At 44.3% G+C, this 15272-nt stretch overlaps 1 protein-coding gene across 9 annotated transcripts in view; it reads right to left on the reverse strand.

Annotated features, from left to right (window-relative positions):
- RALY (RALY heterogeneous nuclear ribonucleoprotein) overlaps positions 1–15272 on the reverse strand; it is a 73439-nt gene that overhangs the window by 11601 nt on the left and 46566 nt on the right. For 6 of the 9 annotated variants that reach the window (XM_074212142.1, XM_074212137.1, XM_074212138.1 and 3 more), the window contains 8 exons: positions 10615–10879; positions 9412–9484; positions 6587–6634; positions 6025–6186; positions 4889–5046; positions 3602–3715; positions 2941–3080; positions 234–281 (listed from right to left, as the gene is read on the reverse strand). In XM_074212142.1, the coding sequence (XP_074068243.1) occupies positions 237–281; positions 2941–3080; positions 3602–3715; positions 4889–5046; positions 6025–6186; positions 6587–6634; positions 9412–9484; positions 10615–10870 (996 nt within the window). In that variant the 5' untranslated portion in view covers positions 10871–10879 and the 3' untranslated portion in view covers positions 234–236. The remainder of the gene's footprint in view (positions 1–233; positions 282–2940; positions 3081–3601; positions 3716–4888; positions 5047–6024; positions 6187–6586; positions 6635–9411; positions 9485–10614; positions 10880–15272) is intronic. The other 3 variants (XM_074212140.1, XM_074212136.1, XM_074212141.1) reach the window with 3 other exon arrangements.

The raw sequence follows: 15272 nt of genomic DNA on the forward strand, positions 1-15272 counted from the left end.
CACTGACAGCCATTCATTTAACCCACCTCAACAGTCACTCTAGGAAACCCATGATTGGGGACAAGATGAATGAATGAAGAGGGAGGAAAACTCATTATCATGCCCTGGTTAGTGCTGGAGAAACTGACCTCAGGCTAGAGGTCCTCTGTTGGGACCTGATAAAATTTCCATGATCCCGAAATTCTGCCCATCCACCCCTCTTCCCGATCATCAGTCCCTCCAAAGCCTCATACCATTTACTGAAGAGTCAATTCATCCAGCTCTGTGTATCGGCTGTTGTCCTGAGGGAGACAGAGAAGGGGGACAATGAAAAGAAGGAGACAACAGGTTAACAGGTATGAAGGGCTCATTACCAGGGTTCATCTTTTTGTGAGGGGCACTGGTAAGATAGAACATCTATAAGGCAGCAAGCAGGATAAAACAGTGGAGACCAGGTCATATGGTTTTTTGAGGACTTTTAGCCTGAAAAGTAGAATTTAGTAGAGATGTGATTCCTGTCCTCATAGATTTGAAGAGCTATCACAAAAAGGGGTTAGTTTGTACTTCAAAAGGCAAAAATAGAACTATAGGGGTAGAGGGAGAGGGGAAAAAGGATGTGGAGTTTTTGGCTCAACGATCAATAAAGGGATGGGCTGCCTTGAAAGATATGAAACTCCTCACTAATCAGAGACACAAAACAATTCTTTAGTTGTTATCCAACTTCATATCCATCAAACTAGAAAAATTAATTAAAAGCAAGGAATGCTAATGATGGGAGGATCATAGTGCAACAAGTATCCTTCCTTCATTTCACTGCTGATAGAAATGCAGAAAAGAAAGAATCTTTTCTGAGTGCTGTCTAGTACTATAAAAGATGTAAAAATAATCCCACTATTGGAAATATATCCTATGAGTGTTATCAAAAATAAAATGGATCTCTGTTCAAAAATTTTCATAGTCATGATATATTACATATAATTGTAAAAAGCTAGAAATGACCTAATTTCCCAGCAATAAGGAAAGAATTAAATAAGAAGTGGTCCATTAATATAATGGAATACCATGGTGCAGTTGAGACAAGTGTGAAGAATCCAGGGAAATCTGGGAAGATCTTTACACAATAATGCAAAGTAAGAAAAACCAGCAGAGCTAAAGAATAGAATGTTACACATAGGAACTTTAGCCATATAAGAGAAAAAGTGAATATGAATAAGTGGACAAAGAATCCTGAGGAGGGAGTGATGGTTACTAAGCCAAGCCTAGTTGTTCTAATTAATTAAGCTTTTCATAGAATAGGGAAAGGAAGTAAAAAAAAAAAAGGAAAATAAAGAAAATGGAAAGGAAAGCTTCCAAGCCTCCTATCCCTGGGAGTAGTCAAGTAGAGGCTTGAGCCCTCTGTGGTCCTTCTAGCTGTGAGAGGTGAGGTTTGGTGTATACCTATGTCCAAGAGCAATGCTCTTCTGCTATTCCCATTGGCAAGAGGAGAGGGGTTTCAATGAAAATAGGAGAAATCACCTGGACATAAGAAAAAAGTCCAAATAAACATTTAATAAGAATCTCAGAGCTGGAAGTGATCTTCAAGATCTTAGCCCACCCCAGGCATCCTCTCCACAATCATGGATGGCCAGGCCTCTGCTGCCCCAGCCTGGGCTACCCAAAGGCAGCTTGGGCCACAGCTGTACATGTCACAGTACAGAGACTCCAACTGAATAGAAACAGGAAAAAATCTTGGGATGGGGGCAGCTAGGTGGCACAGTGGATAGAGCACTGGCCCTGGAGTCAGGAGGACCTGAGTTCAAATCCATCCTCAGACACTTAATAATTACCTAGCTGTGTGGCCTTGGGCAAGTCACTTAAACTCATTACCTTGTTAAAAAAACAAACAAAAAAACCCAACCTTGTAATGTTAGAAAGAGGGTCCTGGAGCTGCCTTGGGTAACCTTGGAAAAGTAAATTTCTTTCCTCTCTGAAACTTAGGTTCTTTCTCTGGAAATAGCTCTGATGTTCTAAATATATGGCCTAAATCACATTCAGATTTAAATGTGAGCTGGGGGAATAGGCATGGGGCTGGGGAAAGATGCCCAAGGTCACATGATATACCACCTTCAAAGTGTTCCTCCTAGCAGGAACTGTTTTTAACTTTCAGCACAGGCCAGAATTTAATATTATTATAGCTACTTGTAAGTTCTTGTGACTCATAGCTTTTTTGAGTGAAGTTGTGTTTCTATCAATGTGCCATTATAATTTCTAAAAGGAAATGATATTGGAGACTAGGCCCTAGAATTCATTTAAATGTAAATCTATACTAAACAAGTTTCAGTAGTTATACTGATGTTCAATGTTAAGCTTTTAATAAAACACAGAAGAGAAGGAAAGGAGATAATAACTTAAGGGCCCCCAAGCTCTCCCAAAGCATCATTCAGTTTACGGTTTCCATGCCCACTTGTGTCTGAGTACATAGTTTCTGGGTTAGACAGTGAGTTTTTCAGATGGTCTATGTCTTTGCCTGACTGGTGGGCAAAATGGCTTTCAAGTCCCATGGTCACTGTCTCCCAAGCTGTCAGTATCCCCTCTACCACCCCTCCCAAGAAAAATTTACTTTGCTTTTTATTTTGTATATAATAATCTACTTACAGAGATATGATAGATAGTACATAGCTATGCAAAAGCTGGGATTGGTTTAGTTTTTTTTCTTGTTGTTTGGACTAGGAAACAGAGGCAGGGACAAAGGCACAGGCTGGGTCAAGGTCAGGAGCTGGAAGCTGTGGGCAAGGGCAGGCAGAGAGAAGCAGGAACCAGTGGAGGAGCTGGGGGAGGCAGGCTCTAAGTGAGCCTCTTTTTTCACATATTGGACCAAATATGAAAGCCCCCTGTGAAGGTGCCTCTTATTAGGGGAACTTGTGCCTTTCAGGAAAACCTTAGGCAGGGGACTAAAGTTTGGACACCCCCCTCAACCCTCACCAAATCCTCAAAGTCATCCTGAGCCAGCGCCTCATCGCCTTCATCCCCAGGCAACAATTCTTCCAAGGGTGTCTCTGCCTCTGAAGCTGTGTCCTCCTGAGGGGCCTCAGTCTTCTTGCCATCATTCTTCTTCTTGCCATCTTGAGGAGTGGAAAGGAGAGGGAAGAAGCAAAGGCTCAGAGCAGGGTGGACACCCCAATAGTGTAGGATCAAGGAGAGCTTGGCGCTAGGCACCTGGTCAAGAAATCCTAATTTGCCAATTAACACTTTTCTCTTGGAAAATTCCCTCCCCACAAAGGCTAAATCCAACACTTTGCACATAGCATGCACTTAAAAGATTGTTAGACTGAACTGAAAGCAGCCTTAGAGCCCTGCAATTTTAGAATTAACAGGGTCTAGAAGTTGCTTTGAGACATGAAGCCCCTCACCTTTCATGACCAGAAACCACAGACTTAAGAATTGAAAGCTACCTCAGTCAACTAAGGAGGGAACTGACTCACCCAAGGCCACAGAGGCAGTAAATGGCAGAGGTGCTCTGACTCCATAGCTAAGTGTTCTTTCTACTGTTCCAGGTTGTCTCTATTATCCTCAAACTCGCAATGTCCCTCCACTTCCCTGGGGCTGAGCTAGGGAACAAGTCCCCCAGAAGGAGGGATCTAACCTGTGCCAGGACTCTGCTCCTCCGAGATCTGGTCCAGCCGCCCCAGCAGGGCCTCAATATTGTACTTGATTTGGGTAAGTTCGGTCTTGATGGTTTGCAGCTCAGTACATTTCACTGGAGATATAAGGGGGATCCATAAGCATAGGGAGGAAGGTATCAGAACTATAATCAGTAATTTTTGCTCTTTGGGTAAGTATGAATAAGGGGCTCATATAAGGCATAACCTACAAGGGGAAGAAATCCAATTCAGGTCATTACAAAGTTTCTAAACTGTACAAGGCGAAGAAACTGAGTTAGAGGATAACACTGATGCCTAGCAGAGGGGAAAACATGCCCCTGGATGATGCTGAGCCCTGATTTCACATCCTAGGACAAAGTCTTAGGTGATCTCACCTGAGTTATAGCTCAGGAGGAGTTGGGGGAGAGAATCTAACAGGGCTGGCTCCTAGAATTAGATCAGCCAAAGGCTAGTCCCTCACTCTATCAATGCCAAGGACTTGCCTTTCCCTTGAACCCCAAGCTAGGCCTCATGCTGTCTTCTAAGTTTGAGATACTTGGGGTGCAGGGAACTGAGATAAGGTTCAAGATTACAATCTGTGACCCTGGGAGCTTTTGGGTAGAAAAGAATGTAAAGTGCTGGCATTAAGAATTCCCGCCTCAGCCTTCCATGGCCTGTCCCACCCTACCTAATCTAATTACATCTTCCTGGCCTCCAGATTTTGGGTAAAGAACTCAAACTACAGCTCTTCCTCAAGCCCTGTTATTATAGCATATAAGTTATTCCTATATTTAACCCAATCTTGGAATCCTATAATCAGTATCATTACCATAAGCTCACATTTCCATAATGCTTTAAGGTTTTATAAACTGCCTTTCTCACAATAACTTTATGAAGCAGGAAATGTAGGGAGTAGTACTCCCATTTTGCAGACAGGGAAATTGAGGCCCAGAGACTTCTCCAGAGTAGAATACCTACCACTGGGTCTCAAATTAAGGCTTCCTTCCTATCTAGGACTTTTTAGACTCCATCGCACTCATGTCAGTCCCTTTTAGATCTTGTCTCCTCTCTGATGGGCTGTTTCAGAACTTGGTGGTAGAGCATTATAGGGGAAAAGCTTGGAGGGAGAGGGGAAAGGATATTGAGAGGGAGTTGCTGAGTGTTGAAAGCTGGAAGTTAGGTTTAGGGATCCCTGGGACTGAAAAGAAGTTTTAGAGGGCTTAAAAGAGAACTTGAAGGGTCAAATAGCTGCTCCCCACACCATCCCAGCCCAAGCCCGGGACACTCACACTTTAACTTAGTTGAGCTATTGGAAGTGGTAGAGCGAGCAAAGAGTCTGACAGGCAGAGTTGCTTTGATGCGACGAACAAGAGGGATGGTGACCCGCGGCCTCTTCACAGGAACTACCCTGGGGACTGGAGAGAGCCGGCCCCGGGGCTCGAAAAGCCTGAATTTCAAAACAGGACAGAGACTTGCAGACTGGGTGTCCCAGGCAGCGTGTCCCCAGGGTCCAATGGCCAAACGAGAGATGGAGGATGTAAGGAATACTGGAGGGATGGGGAATAGAGTATGGATAAGCGAGAGAGGGTGGGTGGAGGAAGGGAGAGGAACTCTCTCTCTATATGTATGTATGTATGTATGTATGTATGTATGTATGTATGTGTGTGTGTGTGTATATATATATATATATATATATATATATATTACAGTGATGGAGGTTGCATGAAGGATGGACAGAGGGACTGGTGAACTGACGAAGAGATGACTGACCACCAAAGGCTTCTGCTACTTCTCAAAGCCCCAGAGGAGGCCCAGTGGCCTAGACTGTGGCTGAAGTCAGCAGTTTGGAACCAAAGCCCTTTCCTGTACTCCTCTCTCTTTCTCTAGTTATTCCCGGACAATGATTTCTTCCACACCTCCCGCCTCTCCCTCCACCAATTCCTCCCAACCTTGAATCAGACCCAAGACCTCCAACCTCTGGATGATTTACAGTCCCTCAAAAAACAGACTGAACAGTGGCCCAAGAAAACGGAAGGCAGATTCTAGAACAGAGCAGGGCTCTCAGGTGAGGATAAAAAAAAGGGGATTTTCAGGACAGGGCAGTGGGGAGTGTTGCTGTTGGACTTGTTATGTGACTTGGGCAGTCAATGAAGCACTTGAAGCTTTGGTTTTCTCATACATCAAATGGGAAGAGTAAGACCTGGCTGATCTACTTCACAGGGGATATGGTAAGGATTCAGCAAGAAATCATTTTTAAGGGTAAAAAGGATCACCTGAGGGCACCCACCTGGAAAAAAGAGGAAGTTATGGGCCTTGCCAACCTGCTCTCTTCACCCACCCTGACCCACCTGCCCACCCTCCATTCCCCCATTCCCTCCAGTCTATAGATAGAGAAACTGAGGCACAGAGAGGGCAAGCAACTTGCCTCAGGCCACACAGTGGCTCCGTGGTGGATCTGGGGACTAAGAACCCAGGGTTCACATGCCTTCCCTCGGACAGTGGTCCTGACTGCACTCCTGAGCTGGGAGCCGGAAACCCCTTCTCCCGGGCAGCCAAGAGTAGGCTGAGGCTGAGGCTGGGACTGGGGCTGGGGCAGGGGGAGGAAGGGGAGGAAAGAGAAACAGGGGAGAGGACAGAACTTCAGGCCAAGCATGAAGATCTCTGGTCAGTAACCCTAGTGTCTGAGGGGCAGCACCTGGTGGGGAATAGGGTTGAGAAAGGTCTTCTGAAGGTGAACCTTCAGGGCCTTCTGATTTCAAAGGATCCCCTGTACTCTCCCAACCCAAGATATAAGTGCCTTTCAGTCAAAGAATCCAACTTTCAATTTAATTCAACAAACATCTATTAAGTGCCTTCTGTGTACAGAGCTCTGTGCTAGGTTGGGGGTGGGGGGAGGAGAGGGCCTGAATTACAGCATGTGGGCTTCCCTTGCCTGGAGTCCCCAGGCCCCGTCCCCCTTCCCTTCCTCATTCCTCATCTCCGCTCACCTGTCATACAGGTCTTCCCTGTAGTAATCATAGTCAAAGTCGTAGCCCCTGGGGAGACAAAGGGGAGACACTCAAGGGTTAGAGTCTCCCTCCTGCCCAACAATAGTGGGTGTGAGCTTATTACCATCACAGCTGTGGCTACTGTCACCTCTCCTTGGATCAAAGTCACTCTGAGATAGGCAGGACAGGGGGTCATCATTCCCAGTCTACAGAGAGGAAAGGCTAAGGAGGGAGGAGGAAGAGATCCTTAGAAAGCTTTTCACTTTCTCAAGTTCATATGGCAAGCAGATGGTAAAGCAGCAGTCCAGGGTGCAATGGAAAGAATGTGGGACCTGAAACTGGACCTGGGTCCAAACCTAGCAGGTGTGAGGTCCTGGGCCTAAATGAGTCTCTCCTCCTCTGTCAAATGGGGACCTTTGTTTTGCTGAGGAATGTGCTTTGTAAGCCTTCCTCTGCTTTCAAAAGAGAAGTTGCTGATAATCACAAGAGTTATCACTTTACACCTTATTTCAGTTGAACCTCACAAAAATCTTGCATCACTTTTATCCCCATTTGACAGCAGGGGAAGCTGAGGCTAAGAGAGGTTACAGGACTTGCCCAATAACAGCTGAGGCAGGACCTGAAGGACTGTGGGTTTCTTGACACCAAGTCCAGTACCCTATTTCTCCACCTCATTGAGTTATTAGTGAAGAGGCCACCCAGCTTGACTGACTCATACGTCTAGGGTCACTGATGGCATATTATCACCTTCTTGAGACCAAATCCAGAAATGCAACTGTTACCCCAAATTCTGTGTTCAGGTTGTTATTACCCATACAGGGTGGTACGGGGTGGGGAGGGAAGTCCTGGGTTTGAAATCAGGAAACTGGTTTCAAATTCTGTCTGTCACACTTCTCATGTGACTCTGGCCAAGATGCTTTACCACTCCAGGACTAGGACAGCTTCTCTATAAAATGGTAGTTTGGATTAAGAGACACCAAGGTTCCTTCTAACTCTAAATCCTAGAAACTCTGTATGTGCTAACTTGATACAGTTATTCCTCGTTCCTGGATGGTCCAGGCTTCTCCTCCCAGCTCCCTTATTATATCCTACTCTTTCAGCTCCAGTTCAGCCCCCACCTCCTCCACTGCAGCCTTCCCCTACTGATCTCCATTGTCCTATTACCCTACTTGGTCCTCTCATTTTGGTGCTAGATTAGTTAGTGCCTTTTCTAATTGTTTACTGGAATGGAAGGCAGGAATAAGGACTCAGTCCTGGTATTTAGCAGGGGTCCAGGAAAAGCTAGTTACATTCAAGTGAAGTGGTGGAGTCAGTCCAATTCCTCTGTCTCCTGAAAAAGAGTGACCCTCCTTAGGATACTAGTAATAGCAGAAAAGGTTTGGAAGGGGGCAGCCTGATTCCTACTTCCTTTTACTGGGTTTTCAAAGTTTATTTGGGGATTTAATTTCTTACTTTCCTTCATCCAGGAAAAGCCATGGAAAACCAAACTGAGGCACTCATGTCTCCCCAGAATGGGGAGACAAATGGCTGGATCCTTCCCCACCTGAAACAGTCACTCTATTACCTCAAGGTATATGACCTTGAAGAGTCACTCATCTGAACCTTAGTTTCCTTTATGAAATGAGGATAATAATAGTGACACTGCCTAGCTATGTAATTTCTGACACATCACTTCATCTGTGAGATTCAGTTTCTTCATCTATAAAATGGGGATGATGATATCTGTTTATCCCTGACTCAAAAGTCTATGGTGAGATCCGCTACCCCATACACTCTGCAAACCTTAAAATTACAATATAAATGAACTAAATCTGGCCTAGATACTTGATACTTACTAGCTGTGTGATCCTGGGCAAGTCACAACCCCACTGCCTCACCAAAAAAACATACAAAAACCCCAATGTAAATGAGCTTCCTGCCTCTGCTCTTGGTTCTGCCAAACAGAATAAGCCTGAGCTTTCCACCACTGGACAGCTCTTAGAAATGAGTGTTCTAGTGGCCCTCCTTGGCTTTGTCTGTGGGCTGAACATCTGCAGGTTTTACAACTGGCGCTGACTGGCACAGGGTCCAGGCTCTTCGCCGTATTGCTGGCCCACTTCTGCTCACACCACAGACTAGCAGAGTCATTTGGCAAATGTGGCCCCCAGTACCAAAAACACTGCTCTCTGAGTCCACAGCACAGAGGACTCAAGGACCCTTTTCTTTCTGGACACTGCATATCTCACTCCAGTGCATGCTAGTTAGTCCCTCTCTTCCTGCAGCACCTCTCTTTCCTCCCTGAGAATCCAGTCTAGATCCTCAGGGAGGGGGAGAGGACCAAGGTCTACACAGGGTCTGGCATACAGGAGGTTCTTACTAAGAGCTATAAGCGGTGGAAAAAGGCCTTCAAGCTGTGATAAATGAAGAAGATTCCATGGAAACAGTCTAGCAACTATTGTGCAACAAAGTTTTAGACAGTTGCCTTGGAACAATGAGAGATGAAGGAATTGCCCAGAATCATTGTAGCTAATCCATGTCAAAGTCAAGACTAGAACCCAGTTCTTCTGGTTCTGAGGTCAACGCTCTATCTCTTGGGCCACACTACCTCTCAATAGATGCTTGTTGAATTGAACTGAAGAAGGCACAGACCCTCGTAGAAGGTCACACAAGATCCAGAGACCCAAGTCCCCCAGGCCACCCCTTCACTCTCAGACCTTTAGTGCCAGCCCCAGATGGATATGGATCCCCCAGCTCCTGATCTGGGACACTGCCCCAGCAGGCGAGGAGTCTGTCTGTCTTTAGGGCATGGCCCCCAGACAGACAGGCAAAAGGGCAAAAACACATACCCATAGGAGGCAGAAGCTGCTCTCTTGAGTCCTTTTGGTCTATTGGGTTTAGGTTCTCCAGCCATGTTGATATCTATACAAAGAAGAAGTCAAGATGGAGTGACAGCACTTGCTAAGACTTGTATTTTTGTTTGTGTGCAGGCCCACACACAGGCACATCACACCAACATATACAGAAAGGATCTTCTAAGACTAGAGATGACTTGACTGAATGAAAGCTTCCCTTGTCCCATACCTATGGTTCCCAGGTCACTCCTTCACACATGGGCATCACAAATACAAACTGTATACACACACACACACACACACACACACTCACTCTCTCTCTCTCTCTCTCTCTCTCTCTCTCTCGCGCGCGCGCTCTCTCTCTCTCCTTCCCTCTCATATATCCCCAAAATTATCCTAAGACATGGCTTTACCCACATGCAAAAACAGTTCATATATAGTCATACAAAAACACACATTCAATACACTTAAGCTCACATACCAGATTCAACTCCAAAGGTAAGGGGCATTCATAAATTGAAATCCAATTGGTAAACAGCACATACTCAGGGTGCCCTTTCTACCACTAGGTGGCACTATAGAGCTTGGCAAGGTGCCTGCTTTCATCTTCACCACTCTAGCAGAAAAGGCTGTCCCTCCCTGCCCCTTCTCCCACTCCCTATTTACCATTCATATCATCAGGTTCCCAGCTTCCCTTGACTGGCACTCTGAATGCCCCTCCTGGTGGGTCAGGCAATTATTTACATACCCATGCCAGAAAGGCAGATCTTGAGTAGGGGCATCTCAAGAGTAGAAAATCAAATGTAAGAGGGTTGTGATCAGGTAGGACCAGGACAGGCGCCAATCAAGGGATCATAGGTGTGACACTGCCAGTTTATTTTCTCTGCTGGCATACTCATCCCCATATTCTTAGGGCTCCCCACCCTCTTCCACTTCCTTAATACCTAAGGGTACATAAGTAATTCCTGGATTAGTTCATTCTAGAGCATTTTAAAATTTAATTCTAAGTGTGTCATTAAAGGCTGAGTCTCTTAAAGAAATTTCAGGCAATGTGAGAACTGGAGGAAGAGGTCTCTCAGAAGTCCTCAAAATTGGAGGTAATTTTTGCCTATTTTACCCATGGATAAAACTCAGCCTTGGATCTGAGTAAGGGTCTGCCAGAATCCAGACACTGATGGGGTGGGGCCTGCTCCTTACCCAGAGTCTGCCCTGCCAGCACCCGCCCATTCTCGCCCAGCACGGCAGCACGTGCGTGGCGTTCGCTGGCATACTGGACAAAGGCGTAGCCCTTGTGCACAGAGCAGCCGGCCACACGGCCATACTTGGAGAAGATGGTCTCTACATCTGCCTTCTTCACCATGGCTGTGTTTAAGTTCCCAATGAAGACCCGTGAATTGAGGGACTTGGGGTCATTCTTGTTAGTGATGTTGCTTGTGTGCACTTTCAGAGACATGGCGCCAACCTAGAAAGACAGAAATGCCGTGAGGTCATGACACTTGCCCACATGCTAGTCTAGTTCCCTGAACTGACAAAAGAGTAATTTTCTCATCACAACTTTCTTTGAAACACCCCGAGAGAGAAGTAGTAAAGATAGGAAACCTTTTCCTCAAACCCCAAGATACTAGACACTTTTCCCAAGTTACCTTGTTACTACCTTCCCCCCAAAAAAAGTTACCTTGTATGTATTTTATATAATATAAATAGTCACATACATGTCTCTCACAGCAGAAAAGAAGCTTCCTGGGGCCTTCATTATCTTTCCCCAGACCCTGATACAGTATCTGGCTTGTTGATGGATCCCCATTTCACAGATGAGGAATCAGGGACCCAGTGAGAAGTGACTTCCTTGAAGTCACATTTTTAGAAACAGAGCTAGGATTTGAACCTGGATCCTATGTCTCCTTCCACTGTACAATGATCCCTTGCACATGGCCATCCTTTGCCCAGAACTGCCACACTACCACATTTGTATCTCTTACTTCTACCACAGGAATGGTTATATGTCAGGGAATACTTTCATGAGCGTGGTCTTCCTAAGGTCATCATCTCCTGGCTCCATTGAATAGAGATTGGAACCACCTGGAGCTCCTAGGGCAAATGTCAGATCTCAGGAAGTTTATTAAGTAACCTTTAACTTCTAACTGGCTCCTGGAAGTCAGTCGCATGGGCCAGAAAAGAAAAAAGTTTTCAGAGAAGCAGTGGAATCTCAAAATGATGGGAGTCTTCAAATTCTTGGACCTTGAGCAGACAAAAGGGAAGCTCAGGGTCAGAGGAAGAATTAGCCTAGGTGGAAGGGGAGGTGTCTAGTAACAATGGAAGAGACATAAAAAATGTCAAAGGCCTTCTGCCTCCAGAAGTTAAAATAATACTAGTCAGGAAAATAAGACTTAAGCACTGGGTTTGACCATGTCATTCTACTGTTCAAAAACTCCAGCAACTCCCGACTGTTCCTTGGAGGTCTCTAACAGTATGGTAGAGGAATATTATCATTATCCCTCAGTGTCAACCTCTCTCTTCAGAACCCCAATCTCTATGGTTACAGTATCCATCCCTGGCAAACATCATCATTTGGTTCCATCAGGGCCTAGGGAGCCTCTTGACCTGCTCCTTTCTCCTGCCTTGTCTCAGCTTGCTTTGTCACCCAGACAGGTTATACAAAAGGTAGGCAGGAGAACCAAGACACAGTTCACTTTGCTCATTGGCTGTTAATGAGGAAGAAGAGGAAGGTGACAAAAAGAGTCAGACTTGCCACCAGAATCAACTAAACAAAGAAGGTCTGGGCTGAAAGAGCCCCAAGAAGAAAGAATCTGAGAATGTTAGTATTAGAAAAGACTTTCCAGGTCAGGCCAACTAGTTAAACCCTTTCATTTTTTAAAAATTTTAATTTTTTTAATTGAATTTTACAATTTTGGGCAGTTAGGTAGTACAGTGGACAGAGCATCAACCTTGGAGTCAGGAGAACCTGACTTCAAATGTGGTCTCAGACACTTAATAATTGCCTAGCTGTGTGACCTTGTCACTTAACCCCATTGCCTCAAATAAAAATTTAAAAAGAATGAATTTTACAATTTTCCTCCTAATTTTGCTTCTCCCCCCCAACAGAAGGCAGTCTGATAGCCTTTACGTTGTTTCCATGCTATACATTGAATTGAATGTGTTGAGAGAAAAACCATATCCTAAAGGAAAAAATAAAATATAAGAGATAGCAAAAGTACATAACAAGATAACTTTTTTTTTTAGGTTTTTGCAAGGCAAATGGGGTTAAGTGGCTTGCCCAAAACCACACAGCTAGGTAATTATTAAGTGTCTGAGACCGGATTTGAACCCAGGTCCTCCTGACTCCAGGGCCGGTGCTTTATCCACTATGCCACCTAGCCGCCCCACAAGATAACTTTTTAAAAAAGAAATTAAAGGTAATAAATGGTCTTCGTTTAAACTCTACAATTCTTTCTTTGGATACAGATGATATTCTCCATCACTGATTCCCTAAAAATTGTCCCTGATTGTTGCACTGATGAAATGACCAAGTCCATTAAGATTGATCATCACTCCCATGTTGCTGTTATAGTATACAATGTTCTTCTTTGAACCTTTTCATTTTACAAATAAGGAAACAGGCCCAGAGAGAGAAGAGCTTAGTTCTATATCAGATAGTGAATAAGTGGCAGAACATGAATTGGAACCCAAATAAAGCTTGAGAAAACACAATCAGAAAAACGGAGATGCAGAAATATAATCAGAGGCATATTAAGAGGGTTAGAGATGAACAGACAACTGTTAAAACGGAAACAGATGGACATTTATTAGATACAAGAAGGCTCAGAGGATTATAGATTGAGAGAGTTGGAAGGGACTTTAGAGAAATCTAGATTCAATCCCCTCCTTTTACGGAAGAGAAAAACAGAGGGGCCAAGATGTCAGGTGAAGTTACCCCAGGCAGCACAAGCTATAGGGGTCAGAGCCAAGATGTGAATGTTAGTCCTCTTGACTCCAAATCCAGGGTTCTTTCCCCTGCACCCCATTTTGAGAATTGCATTAGCTGGATTTATAAGGGATTTCATACATGATCTCATCTGAGCTTCTCAACCTCAGAGTGGGATAAATGCTATTTTGGGGAAGAAGATTTCATCAGTGTTGGGAACTCCCTAGTGTGGAAACTCCAAACTCCAACAACACCTTTGTGCCCTAAGAAGTTTAGAGAGTGGTCTGGGGACACTGAGAGGTGAGGGACCCAAGCTAGTCAGGTGGCAAAGATGGGTCTTTACTCCAAGGCTGGTCCCTCTACCCACAATACCACATTGTTCTCTGCCGCTATTATTCTCTCCACTTTATAAATGAGGAAACTGTAGCCCAGAGAGGTGACTGGTGTGTGATCACAGAGCTAATGTCTGAGGCCAACTGCAAGCCCAGGCTTTTCCTGACTCCCCATCTAGCCCACCTTCTATTACACTTTGCCACTACTTGGTTGAAGAGTCAGCTTCTTTCTAGGGTCTTTCCAGGGCAATGTGAGATCCTTACAGTGCTTTGGAGGAGTTTCCATTATTCAGTAATTGTTCAAGTAATCTGGAAGCAGGATTGGAGTGGGTGGCAGGGTAGGGGCAGGAGAGTCAGAAAGATCTCATGGAGGAGGGAACACTTGAACTGAGCACTGAAAGGAAGCTAGTGAATTGAAAAGTTAAGGTGAGGAGACTCTATTCCAGGCGTGGGAAACAATGTACAAAAGCATAGAGATAGAAGTCAAGAGTGTCCTTTGAGGGTATAACTAGCTTGGCAGAACCAGACCTAAAGTTGATTTACACTCCTATAAGACAAAAGATTTGAAATATGATTTATAGCTCAGAGAACACAGACCATTTCTGCTACAAAAAAACCAAACCCATTTTTCTAAGTTGAAATATTTTAGTCATTTTAATGGCACCAATCATCAGCCTGAGAAAAGTGAATGGGATCTAGTAAGTCAGAGGTAAGGGGCTATCCTTGATACACAGACACAATGATGCCCTTGGGGGTAGAGATGGCTGCACCAGAGGAGTCCTTATAAGAGCCAGCACCACTACAAATCCAATTAAATGTAACTCAGAAATATTCAACAACAAGACAGTACAATATAAATATGTTAATTTGTGGTTTTCTAAATCAATAGAGAGTCCAAAGGGGTCACTTTGTATAGTTTGGTTTACACCACTGATTTACATTACCTCCTTTCTCCCTCCCCCACTCCAATCCTCTATGCTGTACTGCAAAGCTTCTAACATGACCAATCCTTTATGTCAAGGTCAAAATCTGCTCATATCCCTCATCCTTTAATTCCCCTTCTTCTAGGTCCCTACACCTTTTTGGAAAAAAGAATTTCTATTTTCATATTCTTTATTCCTCCTCCCCCACTTTATCACAATAAACAAAAAAAAAAAAAAAGGAAAAGGCTATTCAGCAAAACCAACCACATCTGTCAAGTCTGGTGTTATATGCAGTGTTCTACATCCATAGTTTCCTATCCTATCGCTCCCAACTCTTGGAAAAGGACAGGACAATGCAGTCTCATACCTCTTCTTTGGGTCCAAGTTTGACCCTTACAATCACATAGGATTTAGCTTCAATTTTTCCCCTATTTGTCTTGTTCTTTCCATTTACATTGCTGTGGTCATTGTGTATATTGGGTTTTTTAGTTCTGCTTACTTTACTTTCTATTAGTTTGGTGTATTTCTCCCCATACTTCTCTGTATTCTTCATATTCTTTCTTTTTTACAGTTTAGTACTATTCATACAGCATAGTTTATTTAGCTACTCCTCAATAGGTGGTCACTTATTTTGTCTCCACAAAAAAGTGCTGCTGTAAGCAATCCATTGTATAAGGA

Source organism: Macrotis lagotis, chromosome 1 (genome assembly GCF_037893015.1).
Source record: "Macrotis lagotis isolate mMagLag1 chromosome 1, bilby.v1.9.chrom.fasta, whole genome shotgun sequence".
In the NCBI taxonomy this organism is placed as follows: domain Eukaryota; kingdom Metazoa; phylum Chordata; class Mammalia; order Peramelemorphia; family Peramelidae; genus Macrotis; species Macrotis lagotis.